The sequence below is a fragment of the Cetorhinus maximus genome, chromosome 33, assembly GCF_964194155.1.
Source record: "Cetorhinus maximus chromosome 33, sCetMax3.hap1.1, whole genome shotgun sequence".
Lineage (NCBI taxonomy): Eukaryota > Metazoa > Chordata > Chondrichthyes > Lamniformes > Cetorhinidae > Cetorhinus > Cetorhinus maximus.
In genome coordinates, this window is record NC_135911.1 from 11,875,096 (window position 1) to 11,893,339 (window position 18,244).

At 50.1% G+C, this 18,244-nt stretch overlaps 1 protein-coding gene and 1 long non-coding RNA gene across 2 annotated transcripts in view; one reads left to right on the top strand and one right to left on the bottom strand.

The window, feature by feature from the left end:
- LOC144671621 (uncharacterized) overlaps positions 1-18,244 on the bottom strand; it is a 438,257-nt gene that overhangs the window by 408,793 nt on the left and 11,220 nt on the right. The window lies entirely within an intron of this gene.
- LOC144671604 (protein BTG3-like) lies at positions 9,444-14,816 on the top strand. Its single transcript, XM_078533619.1, has 4 exons — positions 9,444-9,616; positions 12,392-12,529; positions 13,186-13,393; positions 14,496-14,816. The coding sequence occupies exons 1-4, from the start codon at positions 9,444-9,446 to the stop codon at positions 14,697-14,699; spliced, it is 723 nt and encodes a 240-aa protein (XP_078389745.1). The 3' UTR covers positions 14,700-14,816.

Consider the following 18,244-nt stretch of genomic DNA (forward strand, 5'->3'; position numbering starts at 1 on the left):
CTCTGTAAACTCCTCCAGTCCCTACAACCCTCCCTATCTCCGTAAACTCCGCCACCCTTACAACCCTCCCTATCTCTGTAACCTCCTCCAACCCCTACAACCCTCCATATCTCCGTAACCTCCTCCGCCCCGACAACACTCCCTATCTCTGTAAACTCCTCCAGTCCCTACAACCCTCCCTATCTCCGTAAACTCCGCCACCCTTACAACCCTCCCTATCTCTGTAACCTTCTCCAGCCACTACAAGCCTCCCTATCTCTGTAACCTCCGCCACCCCTACAACCCTCCCTATCTTTGTAACCTGCTCCAGTCGCTACAACACTCCCTATCTCTGTAACCTCCACCAGCCCCTACAAACCTGCCTATCTCTGTAACCTCCTCCACCCCTACGACCCACCCTATCTCTGTAATGTCCGCCGCACCTACAACCCTCCCTATCCCTGTAACCTTCTCCAGCGTCTATAACCCTCCCTATCTCTGTAACCTCCTCCAGTCCATACAACTCTCCCTATCTCTGTAAAAACCTCCGACCCCTACAACCCTCCCAACTCTGTAACCTCCTCCAGCCCCTGCAACCCTCGCTATCTCTATAATCTCCTTCATTCCCGACAACCCTCCCTATCTCTGTAACATCCTCCATCCCCTACAACACTCCCTATCTCTGTAACCTCCTCCAGTCCCTACAACTCTCCCTATCTCAGTAAACTGCTCCAGTCCCTACAACCCTCACTATCTCTGTAACCTCCACCAGACTCTACAAACCTCCCTATCTCTGTAACAACCTCCGAACCCTACGACCATCCCAACTCTGCAACCTCCTCCAGTCCTTGCAACCCTCCCTATATCTGTAACAACCTCCGACTCCTACAGCCCTCCCTATCACTGTAAACACCTCCAGACCCTACAACTCTCCCTATCTCTGTAACCTCCTCCATCACCTACAACCCTCCCTATCTCTGTAACAACTACCGACCATTACATCCCTCCCAACTCTGTAACATCCTCCAGGCCCTACAACCCTCTCAATCTCTAACAACCTCCGACCCCTACAACCCTCCCTATCTCTGTAACCTCCTCCAGACCCTAGAACACTCCATATCTCTGTTAGCACCTCCAGGCCCTACAACCCTCCCTATCTCTGTAACCTCCTCCAGTCCCTACAACCCTCCCTATCTCTGTAACCTCCTCCAGCCCCTACATCCCTCCCTATCTCTGTTACCTCCTCCAACCCCTACAACCCTCCCTATCTCTGTAACCTCCTCCACCCCTACAACACTCCCTATCTCTGTAACCTCCTCCAGCCCCTACATCCCTCCCTATCTCTGTTACCTCATCCAACCCCTACAATCCTCCCTATCTCTGTAACCTCCTCCACCCCTACAACACTACCTATCTCTGTAACCATCTCAAGCCCCTAAAACCCTCCCTATCTCTGCAACCTCCGCCACCCCTACAACCCTCCCAATCTCTGTAACCTCCTTCAGCACCTACAACCCTACCTATCTCTGTAACCTCCTCCAGCCCCTACAACCCTCCCTATCTCTGTTACCTCCTCCGCCCCTACAACACTCCCTATATCTGTAACCTCCTCCAGCCCCTACAACACTCCGTATCTCTGTAACCTCCTCCGGCCCCTACAACCCTCCCTATCTTTGTAACCTCCTCCAGCCCCTACAACCTTCCCTATCTCTGTAACTTCCTCCAGCCCCTATAACCCTCCCTATCTCTAAACCTCCTCCGCCCCAACAACCCTCCCTATCTCTGTAACCTCCTCCAGCCCCTACAACCCTCCCTATCTCTGTAACCTCCGCCGCCCCTACAACCCTCCCTATTTCTGTAACCTCCTCAAGCCCCTACAACACTCCGAGATCTCTGCCCTTCTCCAGTTCCGGCCTCTTGACCATCCCCCGATTCCCATCGCTCCACCATTGGCGGCCGTGCCTTCAGCTGCCTGCGGCCCTGAGCTCTGGAATTCTCTCCCTAAACCTCTCCGCCCCTTTCTCTCTTTCTCTCATCTTTTATGAAAATGTACGTCTTTGACTGGTGATGCTCAGTCCTAATATCTCCTTTTGCAGCTCGATGTCAAAATCTGTCTCTTTTAGGCTCCTGTGAAACGCTTTGTGGTTGTTTTACTATGTTAGAAATGCTATACAAATGCAGTCATTGTTTCTTAATATAACTGGACTCTGATTGTAACAGATTCTGGCTAAATATTCATTCACCTGGGACTGTCAACCATGTATGGAAACCAATTCTTTAACCAACTGTTAGCATTCTCTCGGGTCGAATATTTAATCACATCTCAATGTGATTACCAGAGTTTGAATTTTGCCAACATCAGTTATTGGCCAGAACAATGGGAGGAGAAACTGTCAGGAGGTTTTTTCCCCCTCCTTCCCCCGCCCTCTAACCCCACCAAGTGCCAGTCTGCAATTTGTTCCCATGTTTTGCTTTCAGAGAGGCACTGACCCCTTGTTCTGCTATTAACACCAACTGATGTCTGACCTCATGCCGTTATTAACACCTGCTTTCGTCTTTAACACAATCATTAGCACTCCATTTCTCTTGTGTCCAACACATCTTTGTCAAATCTCACCTGATCTCTCACCTATCTCTGTCCTTCTATTTTGTTCCACCCAGCCCTCACTCTCTTAAACAGTATTAAAAAAACCCAACACATTTCTAAAACAAAAAGAGAAATACATGGAAAAACTTTCTCCAGGTATTCCTGTTTTTGTTTTGGATTTCCAGCATCCACAGTTCTTTCCTTTGACCATCACATTTCTACATCTCTTCAGCTCTGGAGAAAAGCCATACGGACTTAAAATGTTAACTCTGTCTTTTCTCTGCGCAGGGCAACGACAAACCTCCTGAGTTTTTTCTAGCACGTTCTGTTTCTGCCAGGAGACACGTTGGATGTGCCCCCAAATCTGGTGCGAATACTGGGGGTTGGCCAGAATATCGGGAGCGCCCCCCACCCAGTAACATTTAATGATTTGAGGTTGTCTCGGTCGGTCTGTTCCCTTTCTAATGTTCACTTCTTAAACAGTTAAATCCTCAAGACGGCGGTGATGTCAACTCTGCAGGTTGGATGAGAAGCAACTCAGTTCAACGTACATCCTGGTTACCGTGTAATATAACTCACACGGAAAAGGTAGACAATATACCAGGGAACAGCTCCCTTAAGCTCAGAAGTCACAGGACAGTCGGGAGTCCAACATCTACAGACACCTTGTCGGATTAGCTCCAGCCTACAATAAGTCAGGCTGTTTGGAATCGATAACTGTAATCGTCACTATACGATTGATGCCTGAGTAATAACCTTGCATTTGGACTATACACTCGAGCCTGAATCACGGGGAGTTATTTAACTGCATGCGCAGGTTTCCCCCAACACCTTCAGAGTGCAAATAAGACCACACAGTGGGAGTTGCCCCCGCAGGTTAGCAAGGCAAGGCAAGGCAAAAATCAAACCAAAAACTAGGGATTATTTCTGGAGGGATAGAATTGAAAAGTAGGGAAGTGACGGTAAACCTGCATCAAAACTTGGTTGGACAGCACTGAGATTACCACGAGCAGTTCTGGTCACCATATTACAGAAAGGACATCGAGATACTGGAGAGGGAAGATTTACAATGATGATCCCAGAAATGTGAGGGTAAACTCACATGAGTTTATATGAGGACAGGATGGACGGGCTGGGTCTTTGTTCTCTAGAAAAGAGAAGGCTGAGGGGGGTGACCTCATCGAGGTATTTAAAATTCAGAAAGGTTTCGATGGAGTGGATACAGAGGGAGTGTTTCCTCTGGTGGGAGGGGAGACCAGAACTAGGGGTCATCCATATAAGATCGTCACTAATAAATCCAATGGGGAATTCCGGAGAAACTTCTTTACCCAGAGAGTGGGGGGAATGTGGAACTCGCTCCCACATGGAGTGGTCGAAGTGAATAGTGTCGATGTAGTAAAGGGTGAAGCAGGATAAACACATGAGGGAGAAAGGAATAGAAGGATATGGGGATGGGGTGAGATGGCGAGGGGGGGCGGGATGAGGCTCGTGTGGAGCAGAAACAACAGCACGGAGCAGATGGGCTGAATGGCCTGTTTCTGTGCCGCATATATGAAATCCTGTGTCATCAAATCCTGTCTATGTCACTGTACAAAGTGCCTTCTCTTATCCAGGAGTAACGGAGCGAGTTTTAATTCTGTTCCCCTTGGGATCAAACCCCAGGTTTTCCAGAAAATGAAACCAGTGACCAGGCTGACATCAATAAATTCCTTTAAATGTACAATACAGGCTCTGTCCATGGTGTCAAGATAAGGCAATGGCAGAGAGTGTGGGGATGAGGTGGAATTGAAGAGAGAGGGAGCCTCCTCACTAACACTGTGCCTTTGTGTAAGATACCCTTGGTTGTGTATACATGCATATGTAGGATTAAGATTGACCTAAACTCATGGTAAACAAAGGACTTGCATTTCTCTAGCGCCTTTCCCCACCTCAGGACATCCCGAAGCATTTCACAGGCAATGAAGGATTTCTTTTGCAGTGAGCTCACTGTTCTAAGAAACACAGCAGCACACAGCAAGATCCCACAAACAGCAATGTGATTATGGCCCCAGACCATCTGCTTTTTTACTGATGTTGTTGGAGGTGTCAATATTGGCCCCCAGGAAACCAGGAGAGCTTCCCCCTCCTCTTCTTCCAAATAGAGGCCATGGGATGTTTTACACTCACCTGAGAGGGCAGACGGGGGTTTAATGTCTCATCTGAAAGATGACAAATCTGACAAGACAGCGTTTCCTTGGTACAGGCCCTCCGACAGTGCAGCACTCCCTCAGTACTGACCCTCTGACAGTGCAGCACCCCCTCAGTACTGACCCTTCGACAGTGCGGCACTCCCTCAGTACTGACCCTCCGGCAGTGCGGCACTCCCTCAGTACTGACCCTCCTACAGTGCGGCACTCCCTCAGTACTGACTCTCCGACAGTGCAGCACTCCCTCAGTACTGACGGGGTGCTGCAGTACGGAGGGTCAGTACTGAGGGGGTGCTGCACTGTCGGAGGGTCAGTACTGAGGGGGTGCTGCACTGTCGGAGGGTCAGTACTGAGTGGGTGCTGCACTGTCGGAGGGTCAGTACTGAGGGGGTGCTGCACTGCCTGAGGTGCCGTCTTTCAGATGAGACATTAAAGCTGGGCCCCGTCTGCCGTCTCAGGTGGGTGTAAAAGATCCCATGGGCATTATGTTTAAGAAGAGTGGGTGGGGGGGTTCTCCCCATGTCCTGGAACCAAAACCACTAAAAAGAAACTGATGACCTGGGTTATCCTCAGATTGATGAAGGATCTTGCTGTGTGCAAATTGGCTACCGGCTTCCCTGCATTACAACAGTGAGCAGAGTTCAGAAATTAAAGCACTTCATTGTTTGGGGCCATAAAGCGCGATGGGACGCCCTGAGGCAATGAGCGGCGCTAGATAAATGCATGTCCCCCTTTCACTTATTCTTGCTGCTTAACAGTGGCGAAGGCGCCTTTAAGAAGTGGGCGGGGCGCGGCCGACGTCAACCCCTGCCTTGTATGGTCATTGATGTGTGTCGGAAGGGACGTCCTCTCGTTGGCTGGGGACACAGTTTGAATCATCTTCTTGATGTAAATTTCTGGGAATGACTGAGGGCAGTTTGATAAAATCTCTCACACATTTTGCAGCCACAAGTCTGGACGTGAATCGAGGAGGCGAAAGCATCTCTGGTGAGTAGAGATTTAAATATATATAATATATATATGTAGACATATATTAGTGAACAAAACAACAGGAAACAAGTTTAGAAAAGTTTTTCAGAAGTTGGCCTTAAACTTTTTCCTGCCAGAGAAGTGTTGGTTTGCAATTGGCTATCAAATGGTAAGTAACCTGGTTACTTACATCTGTAAGTCTCTTTTTTTTTAAACCATGTTGCAGGAGAAAATATCTTTTTTCAGAGTTAGTTGGTGAGCTTTTTAAAGTTGTGCCTGTTGATGGAAGGTGCCACAATCACTTTTTCTTCCGAACTGAACTTTGACCGGCACACGAAACAAAAACAGAAAATAGCTGGGAAAACCCATCAAGTCTGAGCACATCTCTGGCGAGAGAGAGAGAGAGAGATCAAGAGTTAACGTTTCGAGCCAGCGGGTCAGTTTAATGTGCTGTGTCCCAACGCTGAATACAAACTCTCTGTCTCTGCCGCCACGGGTTGATTTTAGGGACCATCGAACAATCGGCGCTGTCTCCAGGAGAGGAGGTTGGGGGACATAAGCAGAATTGATGGCCGCGTTAGAGGAATGATATACTTTCTCAGTCGGGGAGTGGGTTTCGTTAAGGCACAGTTCATGGTTCAGCACATCCCCACTTTTTTTTTTAGAAAAGGTGATGTTTTTGAGATGGTCCCTTAGGTGAACACGTGGATTTGGTTTCCAGTTTTGAAGTTTATAACTGTGCTGCTTGTAGTTTGTAAGAGTGATTGATTGATTCATTCGGGATCACTCAGGGTGGATGGGTTGCTGCCAGCTCTGGTGGGTGGGGGTCGGGGGATGGGGGCGCGGGTCTGAAGAGTTCGAAATGAAAGTTAGATATTGGTGTGTGTTTGGGGAATCCCAATTTTTGAGTCCAGGAGAGTGTGTGTGTGAGAGAGAGAGAGCGTGTGTGTGTGAGAGAGATGTGTGTGAGAGAGAGATGTGTGTGTGAGAGAGTGTGTGAGAGAGTGTGTGTGAGAGAGAGAGAGAGCGTGTGTGTGTGAGAGAGTGTGTGTGAGAGAGAGATGTGTGTGTGAGAGAGTATGTGTGTGTGTGAGAGAGAGATGTGTGTGTGTGAGAGAGAGAGCGTGTGTGTGTGTGAGAGAGAGCGTGTGTGTGAGAGAGAGAGATGTGTGTGAGAGAGGGAGCGTGTGTGTGTGTGAGAGAGAGCGTGTGTGTGTGAGAGAGTATGTGTGTGAGAGAGAGAGAGCGTGTGTGTGTGTGAGAGAGTATGTGTGTGAGAGAGAGAGAGAGAGCGTGTGTGTGTGTGAGAGAGAGAATGTGTGTGAGAGAGAGAGAGAGCGTGTGTGTGAGAGAGTGTGTGAGAGAGTGTGTGTGAGAGAGAGAGAGCGTGTGTGTGTGAGAGAGTGTGTGTGAGAGAGAGATGTGTGTGTGAGAGAGTATGTGTGTGTGTGAGAGAGAGATGTGTGTGTGTGAGAGAGAGAGCGTGTGTGTGTGTGAGAGAGAGCGTGTGTGTGAGAGAGAGAGATGTGTGTGAGAGAGGGAGCGTGTGTGTGTGAGAGTGTATGTGTGTGAGAGAGAGCGTGTGTGTGTGAGAGAGAGAGTGTGTGTGAGGGAGAGAGCGTGTGTACGTGTGAGAGAGAGTATGTGTGTGTGTGAGAGAGAGCGTGTGTGTGTGTGAGAGAGAGTGTGTGGGAGAGGCTATGTGTGTGTGTGAGAGAGTGTGTATGTGTGTGAGAGAGATGTGTGTGAGAGAGAGAGCGTGTGTGTGAGAGAGTGAGAGTGTGTGTATGTGTGTGAGAGAGTATGTGTGTGTGAGAGAGAGAGAGTGTTTATTAAATTTCTTCTATTTGATGCTGTAGTTTTTGGAGTTATTTTCTCCCAGGGAGGAAGAGGAGAGATTTGGTTTTCTGTTACTCGGCCCCTCAGGAAGTGTTAGCTCCGCCCTGCAATTGGAAAAACAAAAATGCCCCCGTGTGACCTGAAGACTGAGGGTAGTTGCGGTTTCTGTGGGGCCTGTAATGGACACTGGGGGAGGATGTTTGATATGGACACCTTCCTGGACAGTGGCACCAGAGTTACTCAGGGAAAGTAGCGCTTTTCCCCACCTCAGGACGTCCCAAAGCCTTTCACAGCTAACGAAGGACCTTTTTGTTGTGTGTGATCTCACTGTTGTAATGTAGGAACCGCAGACAATTTACGCACAGCAAGATCCCACAAACAGCAATGTGATAATGACTCAGATCATCTGGGTTTTTTTTTTAGTGATGTTGTTTAAGGGATAAATATTGGCCCCAGGACCACGGGGAGAACTCCCCCCACCCCCCCCCCCCCCCACCACCCCACCCCCTGCTCTTCTTCCAAATAGTGGCCGTGGGATCTCCCCGCGACGCCTCCCTTGGCCGAATGTCAGTCTGGATTGTGAGCTCCTGGTCTTTGTACTGGGAGGCTGGTGCGCACAAACCTGTGAGTCAGAAGTAAGTGTGCGACGGACTGAGACACTGACTCACTTTGCTGGGCCGACAGGGCTTCCATGGAGCTTGTGTCTCTGAATCCACCGCAGTTCGAAACAAAACAACATGTTTACAAAAATCAGCTGTTTCACCTGAGGACAGTTTTAACAATCTGAAGGATGGCAGACTTCAGTGCAATTTGGATGTGAGATTGACTCTCACTTTTACTGTTTTACGCTCGGACATTGAATGCAAAGTGTTCTGTCCGAGAGAGGGATGTCCTTCTCCTGCTGTGTGACTATGAACAACATCTGGAGTAAGGACTGGCTCCTTGTCCCTGTCTCCGCGTCCTCCCATTTACCTTTATAACGTTTTCCGTTTTAATGTTGTGGGGCTAATATTCACCCCCCCCTCCCCCCACCCCCACCGCCCCCACCCCAATGAATATCGCTGTCAAATAAAAATCGGATCTGGGTCACTATCGCATTGTCCTCTGTGGGATCTTGCTGTGCGCAAATTGACTTTTGCTTTTCCCCCCATTACGATGGTGACCCCCACTTCATAAATGGAAGGGAGTCATTTGGCTGTGAGGCTCTTTGGGATATCTTGCAGCGGTTAAAGGCGTTACAGAAATGTGAGTTCTTCACCGGATATACAGCAGGCCATTCGGCCCATCTGCTCCGTGCCGGTGTTTCTGCTCCACACGAACCTCCTCCCACCCACCCCCCTCTCTCCATCTCACCCCATCACCCTATCCTTCCATTCCTTTCTCCCTCATGTGTTTATCCAGCTTCCCCCTTAAACACATCGATACTATTCACCTCCACCACTCCCTGTGGGAGCGAGTTCCACATTCTCCCCACTCTCTGGGTAAAGAGGTTTCTCCTGAATTCCCCATTGGGTTTATTAGTGATGATCTTATATCGATGGTCCCTAGTTCTGGTCTCCCCCACACACAAGAGGAAACAGTCTGTCTGTATCCAGGTGCGTGTTCCAGAAGGGTCTTGTCAGCAATGCCTACCACAGTCAAATAGCTCGCCAGCCAGCACTATTGTGGGGGGGGGGGCAGGTAAAAGAGTTGCTGGTGGTGGGGGTGGGATGTTGTTGACACAAAGGGGTCATTCCAGCAGCCAGACCATGATCTCTATATTCCATCACCCTTCTCCCCACCCCCCTCCCTCACCCAACTCCAACATCCCCGACTGTAACACACTCTGAACAGGTTAATCTCTAAACACCCCCACCTTCCCCCCGCAGATACACCAGGAGACGATGAAGGAGGAGATCGGAGCCGGAGTGTCCTTCCTGGTCAGCATGGTCAGGAATCGCAGCAGGCTACATCAGGAAAAGATCGAGGAGTTTGGGGAGAAGCTCACTGCGATACTGTACCGAAAATACCAGAATCACTGGTACCCAGCCAATCCCAGCAAAGGACAAGCATACAGGTAAGCAAACAGCAGAGCTGCCCAGTACAATGGCTAGAATATTACAGCACAGAAACGGGCCATTCAGCCCATCTGCTCCGCGCCAGTGTTTCTGCTCCACACGAGCCTCCTCCCACCCCCTGTTCATCTCACCCCATCACCATATCCTTCTATTCCTTACCCCCCGCCCGCCCCATGTTTTTATCCAGCTTCCCCCTGAAAGAGCATAAAATATTGGACAGCACACCAGGGAGGACCCTCCTCACTATTTCTTGCATTGCGCTGAGGGACATTGTCCATCCACTTGTGAGAGCAGATGGAACAAGTCCTGGGTTTGAGTCTCCACCCCAGAGACTTCAGCCCCATAATCCAGGCCGACACTCCACAGTGCCAGTGCCGAGGGGGCGCCGCGCTGTCAGAGGGTCGGTGCCAAAGGGAGATACTGGCCTTCAGGTGAAACTTTAAACCAAAGTTCCCGTCTGCCTCCTTGGTGGGTGTAAACGATCCCACGGCAACTATTTGGAAGAGGAGCAGGGGGAAGGTCCTGGGGCCAATATTTACCCCTCAACCAACATCACTAAAAAAACAGATGATCTGGGTCATTACCACATTAATGTTTGTGGGAGCTTGCTGTGCACAAATTGGCCGCCACGTCTCCGACATTACACAGTGAACATACTTTTGAATAAGTATTTCATTGGCTGTGAAAGGTTTTGGGACATCCTGGGGTGGTGAAGGCGCCAGAGAAATGCAAGTCTTTGTTTTGAAAAAAGCAAAAAAACTGCAGATGCTGGAAATCCAAAACAAAAACAAAAATACCTGGAAAAACTCAGCAGGTCTGGCAGCATCTGCGGAGAGGAAAACAGTTAACGTTTCGAGTCCGTATGATTCTTCAACAGAACTAAGGAAAAATAGAAAAGAGGTGAAATATATGTTGGTTTAAGAGGGGGTGGGACAGGTACAGCTGGATAGAGGGCCAGTGATAAGGTGGAGATAACCAAAAGATGTCATGGACTAAAGGGCAAAGAGGTGGTGACGGTGGTGATATTATTTTAGGAATGTGCTAATGGGGACATTAAGGGTAGAAAGCAGGACGAGCAAGGTACCAGGTAGCCCTAGTGGGGGTGGGGTGGGGGGAAGGGATCGAAATAGGCTAGAAGGTAAGAGATAAAACAATTGATGGAAATAAACTTAAAAATAATGGAAATAGTGGGAAAAGAAAAATCTATATAAATTATTGGAGAATAGGGGGATCGGAAAGGCGGTGGGGATGGAGGAGAGAGTTCATTGATTGTCTTTGTTTTGAAAGTTGCTCGAAGTTGTCCCTGCAATACCGCCCTTTCCCCACCTGGGGGCGCCGCTGCTCAGTTTTAAATTTGGATGAGCAGCTGAACCGTTTAAAGCCCCTTTAAAGCTGAGACAATGAAATTTTAGGGGCATCTTAAAGGAAGGGAGATAGAGGTGGAGAGGTCTCGGGAGGGAATTCCAGAGTTTAGGGCCCCAGGCAGCTGAAGGCACGGCCACCAATGGTGGAGCGATGGAAATCAGGGGAGGCTCAAGGGGCTGCAATTGGAGGAAGGCAGAGATTTTGGAGGGTTGTCGGGCTGGAGGAGGTTACAGAGATAGGGAGGGTTTTAGAAACTTGGAGGAAGTTACAGAGATAGGGAGGGTTGTAGGGGCTGGAGGAGGTTACAGAGATAGGGAGGGTTATAGAAACTTGGAGGAAGTTACAGAGATAGATAGGGTTGTAGGGGCTGGAGGAGGTTACAGAGATAGGGAGGGTTGTAGGGGCTGGAGGAGGTTACAGAGATAGGGAGGGTTGTAGGGGCTGGAGGAGGTTATAGAGATAGGGAGGGTTGTAAGGGCTGGAGGAGGTTACAGAGATATGGAGGGTTGTGGGGGCTGGAGGAGGTTACAGAGATGGGGAGGGTTGTAGGGGCTGGAGGAGGTTACAGAGATAGGGAGGGTTGTAGGGGCTGGAGGAGGTTACAGAGATAGGGAGGGTAGTAGGGACTGGAGGAGGTTACAGAGATAGGGAGGGTTGTAGGGACTGGAGGAGGTTACAGAGATAGGGAAGGTTGTAGGGACTTGAGGAGGTTACAGAGATAAGGAGGGTTGTAGGGGCTGGTGGAGGTTACAGGGATAGAGAGGGTTATAGAAGCTGGAGGAGGTTACAGAGATAGGGAGGGTTGTAGGGACTGGAGGAGGTTACAGAGATGGGGAGGGTTGTAGGGACTGGAGGAGGTTACAGAGATAGGGAGGGTTGTAGGGACTGGAGGAGGTTACAGAGATAGGGAGAGTTGTAGGGGCTGGAGGAGGTTACAGAGATGGGGAGGGTTGTGGGGACTGGAGGAGGTTACAGAGATAGGGAGGGTTGTAGGGACTGGAGGAGGTTACAGAGATAGGGAGTGTTGTAGGGACTGGAGGAGGTTACAGAGATAGGGAGAGTTGTGGGGACTGGAGGAGGTTACAGAGATAGGGAGGGTTGTAGGGACTGGAGGAGGTTACAGAGATAGGGAGGGTTGTAGGGACTGGAGGAGGTTACAGAGATGGGGAGGGTTGTAGGGACTGGAGGAGGTGACAGAGATAGGGAGGGTTGTGGGGACAGTTTTGAAAACAAGGATGAAAGTTTTAAAATGGAGGCGTTGTTGGACTGGGAGCTAATGTATGTCAGTGAGTGACGGGGTGAAGGCTGAACAGGACTTGGTACAACTTGGGAAAAGGGCCAGTAGGGTTCTGGATGGTCTAATGTCTGTCCTCTTGGATCCTTCAGTATATTTTTTCTCTCCCTGGTAGATGCATTCGGATAAACAGGAAACATAAAGCAGACCCATCCTTGTTGCTCGCTTGTCAAGACTGTGATCTGGAATATAACCAGTTGAGACTGCCCAAAGAGATTACGTTGTGGATTGATCCCCAGGAGGTGTGCTGCAGGTAAGTCTTCACCTGGACGGTTTAGCAACACAGTCACCGCAGAGACAAACACAAGGAGCTCATCTGGAGAATTGTGTCCGATTCCCACTGCCTCACACTTTAGGAGGGAAGGCGAGGCCTTGGGGAGGGTGAGGGGGAGATTGACTCGAATGGCGCCAGGGAAGAGGGACTTCAGTTCATGTGGAGAGACTGGGGAAGCTGGGATTGTTCTCCTTAGAGCAGAGAAGGTTAAGGGGGAGATTGAATCGAGACGTTCAAAATCATGAGGGGGTTTGGATAGAGTCAATAAGGAGAAAGTGTTTCCAGTGGCAGGAGGGTCGGTAACCAGAGGGACACAGATTGAAGGGAATCGGAACCAGAGGGGGAGATGAGAATTTTTTTTACACAGCGAGTTGTTGTGATCTGGAAGGCGCTGCCTGAAAGGGGGGTGGATGCAGATTCAACAGGAACTTCCAAAGGGGGAATTGTGTCTGTCTGTCTCTCTCTCTCACTGCTGTACTCTCTGTCTCTCCTTCACTGTACGGTAAACCTTCCCTCGGCTGTGTTCTGCCAGTTTGTGTGGGTGTTTGTTGTTTATACCAGGTTGTTAGTGGCTGTGTCTCGCGTGTTGCTGCCTGACCCGATTCCCACTAAATCTTCATTTGAAATTCCTGCAGGTGTAGTGATGGGAGTCTGCCTTTCACTGTCGCTCAGTTTGGACAAGACTCCAGGAGGGCGGCATCGTTAGACTCTGAGCAAGGCAGCGCGTCCTCGGAGTGCAGCACACCTGACTGCCACTCGGAGACTTCGTCAGATGAAGGGGAACATGCCAAAGGTCAAACAGTGAAGGAAACTGCAGCAAAAACAGCTGAAGCTACTGGCAAGGTAAAGAGAACATTGAGCACCCAGTGCTGGGAGGGGTCGGAGTGAATGGTTCCAATACTCTCCGGGCCAATCTCCCACCTTCTACCCCTGGAAACTCATCAAAAATTCAACTGCCCCCAGACCCAACTCACATTGAGTCCCGTTCAACCATCACTATCCTGTCGCTCACTGACCTACACTGGCTCCTGGTCCAGCAACACCTCCGTTTTTAAAAAAAAATTTCATCCTTATTTCAAATCCTTCCTCACCCCTCCCTATTTCTATAAACCCCTGGAACCCTCCCTATCTCCGTAACCTCCTCCAGCCCCTACAACCCTATCTCTGTAACCTCCTCCAGCCCCTACAACCCTATCTCTGTAACCTCCTCCAGCCCCTACAACCCTATCTCTGTAACCTCCTCCAGCAAGTACAACCCTCCCTATCACCATAACCTCCTCCAGCCCCAACCCTCCCTATCACCATAACCTCCTCCAGCCCCAACCATCCCTATCTCTGTAACCTCCTCCAGCCCCTACAACCCTATCTCTGTAACTTTTTCCAACCCCTACAACCCTCCCTATCTCTGTAACCTCCTCCAGCCCCTACAACCCTATCTCTGTAACCCCCTCCAGCCCCTACAACCCTCCCTATCTCCGTAATCTCCTCCAGCCCCTACAACCCTCCCTATCTCTGTAACCTCTTCCAGCCCCTACAACCCTCCGAGATCTCTGCGCTCCTCCAATTCCGGCCTCTTGACCATCCCCCGCTTCCCATCGCTCTGCCATTGGCGGCCATGTCTTCAGCTGCCTGGGGGCCCTAAACTCTGGAATTCCCTCCCTAAACTCACTCACTCCCTCCCGAACACAGTCTGTCTCTCTTTCTATCTGTGGGAACTGGCTGTGCAATAGTTGGCTGCCCACATTTCCTCTATTTACAACAGTGACCACACTTCACATAAATTACTTCATTGGCTGTGAAACACTTTGGGACGTCCTGAGGTGGGGAAAGGTGCTAGAGGAATGCAGGTCCTTGCACGTGGCCTGTGGAGACGGGGCTGGGGATTAAATGGAGCTTGTGTGTGTGATTTGTCATGTTTAATTGATTCAATAATTTTTTCCCTTAGGTTTCTGGAAGTTTCTCCCAGTGCACTGCTGCGTGGCCTCTGTACCCTCACAAGCCGGTGCAGTATGCCACATTCTACCAACCCGTCCCCCTCATCAGCTACTACTTGATACCCGGACTGGACAAGGCCCTGCAACCTCGCCCAGGCTTCCTCCTGCCTCAGGTGCAGGCCCACTGCTCGAAGATCGGCAAAAGGCACAAGTGATGAAGGTCCTGGCTAGCAGAGGGATCGGATACCTCGCTCACACTGAGCTGTGCCAACCCTGTGCTTAACTGCTCCATTCTAACACCCATGGGCATGTTTGCAAGTGGCTGAGCTGTGTGTGTGTGTGAGCGCGGTGTGTGTGTGTGAGCGAGGTGTGTGAGTGTGAATGAGTCAGAGAGAAATGTTGCTGTATATAACATTCACTACTCACGTGTGTGTGTAAGGCCCACACTGCCTATGTGTGTTTGTCGGGTTTACACTGCTGCTCCTGTGGGTCTGTGTATACTTTATATATAATTGAAGCCGTCTCTGTATTATAAATCTGTACTAAAAACTCAGGTATCTTTGAAAATATGAGGTGTGTCCACATTGCCTGACAGGTGATTGTTATTTATCATGTTTACAGGGGGAGTGTGTGAAATACCCCAGAGTCTCTGTTAATATGTATTTGTTAAATTATCATCTATCTGGCTTGTGGAATATTTAATGTTTTTGCACTTTTATTTTATTTGCTGCTGCTGATCACTCTCCATTCGCTCCCGTTGAAATCTCAGAGCCTCTCTTGAGTAAGAAACTTAGCTGTGATGCTTATCATAGCCAAATAGCCCATCAACATCCACTGAGTGAGGCTCCAGAAGGTGCCTGGCGAATGGATTGCTGAAGACATTAGGACAAACTCTAGCACTCAAAAGAGTGTGTTTTCTGTGCAATATACATTGAGCAATTTAAATTTTTTAAATCCAAAAATTGTTTAAAAGGGATTTGGGGAATTGTTTCCTGAGGATGAGATGTTGAGGAACAACTCTGGATCCCTGGGATTTTTTAGCTGTTCTTCCTTAATGTGGGAATAGTTATTCCCATGTTCTTGTATCTTTCTCCCAGGTTAGGGTAAGGGTCCCTATCTCTGAATGGCCTCCTGAATGAGCTTGCTGTGTTAATTCACACCAAAGGCCGCAGTGTGTTAACACAGTGATCCTCTGGTCTGCTGTCCTGCTGCCATTGCCCATTCCCACCCTCAAACAGTGACTTGTGTTTCCACCCCAGTAACCCAGGGACACAAGCTCCCCAGTGGGGCGAGTGGAAGCCCCTTACCCAGACCCTCACCCAGTTCATGTCTCTCCAAGTCTTTACAGATATTGGAGAAAAATCACAGCGGACCAACACAGTGTTACTGCTCCCCAACTGGTGAATGGGAGAAACTTTTATAAAACTCAGTATTTATTGACCGTCAGTTAAGCGCGAGTTAAATGGCTTATTCTGAATGTCTCATTAAATTTCTTTTTTCTTTTGTGTAAAATAAATTAAACCATTTTGTTCAAACAACATTCCCAGGGTGATGTGAGTTTCTGTAAAGATTGGAATACTGATTTCCTCCTTTTGGACAACTCCATGTGTTCATCAGCTGAGGCACTTTGGGACTTTCATGGAACAAACTGGTCACTCGTCAGGGTGGGGGAGGGAGTGGGATTTTTTAATTCATTCATGTGGGCGTCATTGGCCGGGCCAGCATTTATTGCCCGTCACTAATTGCCCCTTTAGAAGGTGGTGATGAGCTGCCTCCTTGAACTGCTGCAGTCCATGTGGTGTAGGAACACCCACAGCGCTGTCAGGGAGGGAGCTCCAGGATTTTGACCCAGCGACAGTGAAGGAACGGCCGATGGATTTGCAAGTCAGGACGGTGAGTGGCATGGAGGGGAACTTCCAGGTGGTGGTCTTCCCAACTATCTGCTGCCCTTGTCCTTCTAGATGGTAATGGTGGTGGGTTTGGAAGGTGCTGTCTAAGGAGCCTTGGTGAGTTTCTCCAGTACATCTTGTAGATGGTACACACGCTGCTGCTACAGTGCGTCGGTGGTGGAGAAAGTGAACATTTGTGGATGGGGTGCCAATCAAGCGGGGCTGCTTTGTCCTGGATGGTGTCGAGCGTCTTGAGTGTTGTGGGAGCTGCACTCATCCAGGGCTAGTGGGGAGTATTCCATCACACTCCTGACTTGTGCCTTGTAGATGGTGGACAGACTTTGAGGAGTCAGGAGGTGAGTTACTCACCGCAGGATTCCCAGCCCCTGGCCTGCTCTTGTAGCCACAGTGTTTATATGCTATTCCAGTTCAGTTTCTGGGTGGAGAGAAGGCACCAATTTCTCCCCAATTGCAGGGTTGGAGGACTTGTGGAAGAATTGACCCGAGCCACCAAAGCAGAACAGCAAACTGGAGAAACAGCAGACTTAACATGGAGTTCAACAACTTCCAGTCATGAAAGTGCTTTTATTGTTTTAGCTCATTTTTATTCATTGATTTATCCCCTTTTTTACCCCACTTGCTATCCTTCTTGCTTCCAATGTCCCCTCTCCCCACCCCAAAGGTCCATCTGTCACTTCTTCCATGTTGTTCTTTCACCGACTGCAAACCCTCGTTCTGCTATTAACACATTCTCCTGTTCGAGGGTCAGTACTGAGGGGGCTCCGCGCTGTCGGAGGGTCAGTACTGAGGGGGCTCCGCGCTGTCGGAGGGTCAGTACTGAGGGGGCTCCGCGCTGTCGGAGGGTCAGTACTGAGGGGGCTCCGCGCTGTCGCAGGGTCAGTACTGAGGGGCTCCGCGCTGTCGGAGGGTCAGTACTGAGGGGGCGCTGCGCTGTCGGAGGGTGGGTGCTAAGGGGGCATTTCAAAATGCATGTTTTGTGATGGCCAATCATATTCCACTTTTCCAAAAAGGTCATGAGGTGTTTCAATGGAATCAATATTACAGACATTTCAATATGGTCATTACAGAGAGTCTCCACTCCCTCTCTTCCCCCACTACTACTCTTCTCCCACTCCCTCTCTTCCCCCACTCCCTCTCTTCCCCCCATTCCCCCTCTTCCCCCACTCCCCCTCTTCCCCCACACCCTCTCTTCCCTCACTCCCTCTCTTCCCCCCCCCACTCCCTCTCTTCCCCCCACTTCCTCTCTTCACCCCCACTCCCTCTCTTCACCCCCACTCCCTTTCTTCCCCCAACTCCCACTCGTCCCCCATTCCCTCTCTACCCCTCACTCCCTCTCTTCCCCCCACTCCCTCTCTTCACCCCCACTCCCTTTCTTCCCCCAACTCCCTCTCTTCCCCCAACTCCCTCTCTTCCCCCAACTCCCTCTCTTCCCCCCCACTCCCACTCTTCCCCCCCACTCCCCCTCTTCCCCCCCACTCCCTCTCTTCCCCCCCACTCCCGCTCTTCCCCCCCACTCCCTCTCTTCCCCCCACTCCCTCTCTTCACCCCCACTCCTTTTCTTCCCCCAACTCCCTCTCTTCCCCCAACTCCCTCTCTTCCCCCCCACTCCCTCTCTTCCCCCACTCCCTCTCTTCCCCCCCACTCCCGATCTTCCCCCCCACTCCCGCTCTTCCCCGTCACTCCGTCTCTTCCCCCACTCCCCCTCTTCCTCCACTGCCTCTCTTCCCCCAACTCCCTCTCTTCCCCCCCACTCCCTCTCTTCCCCCCCACTCCCTCTCTTCACCCCCACTCCCTCTCTCCACCCCACTCCCTCTCTTCCCCCAACTCCCTCTCTTCCCCCAACTCCTTCC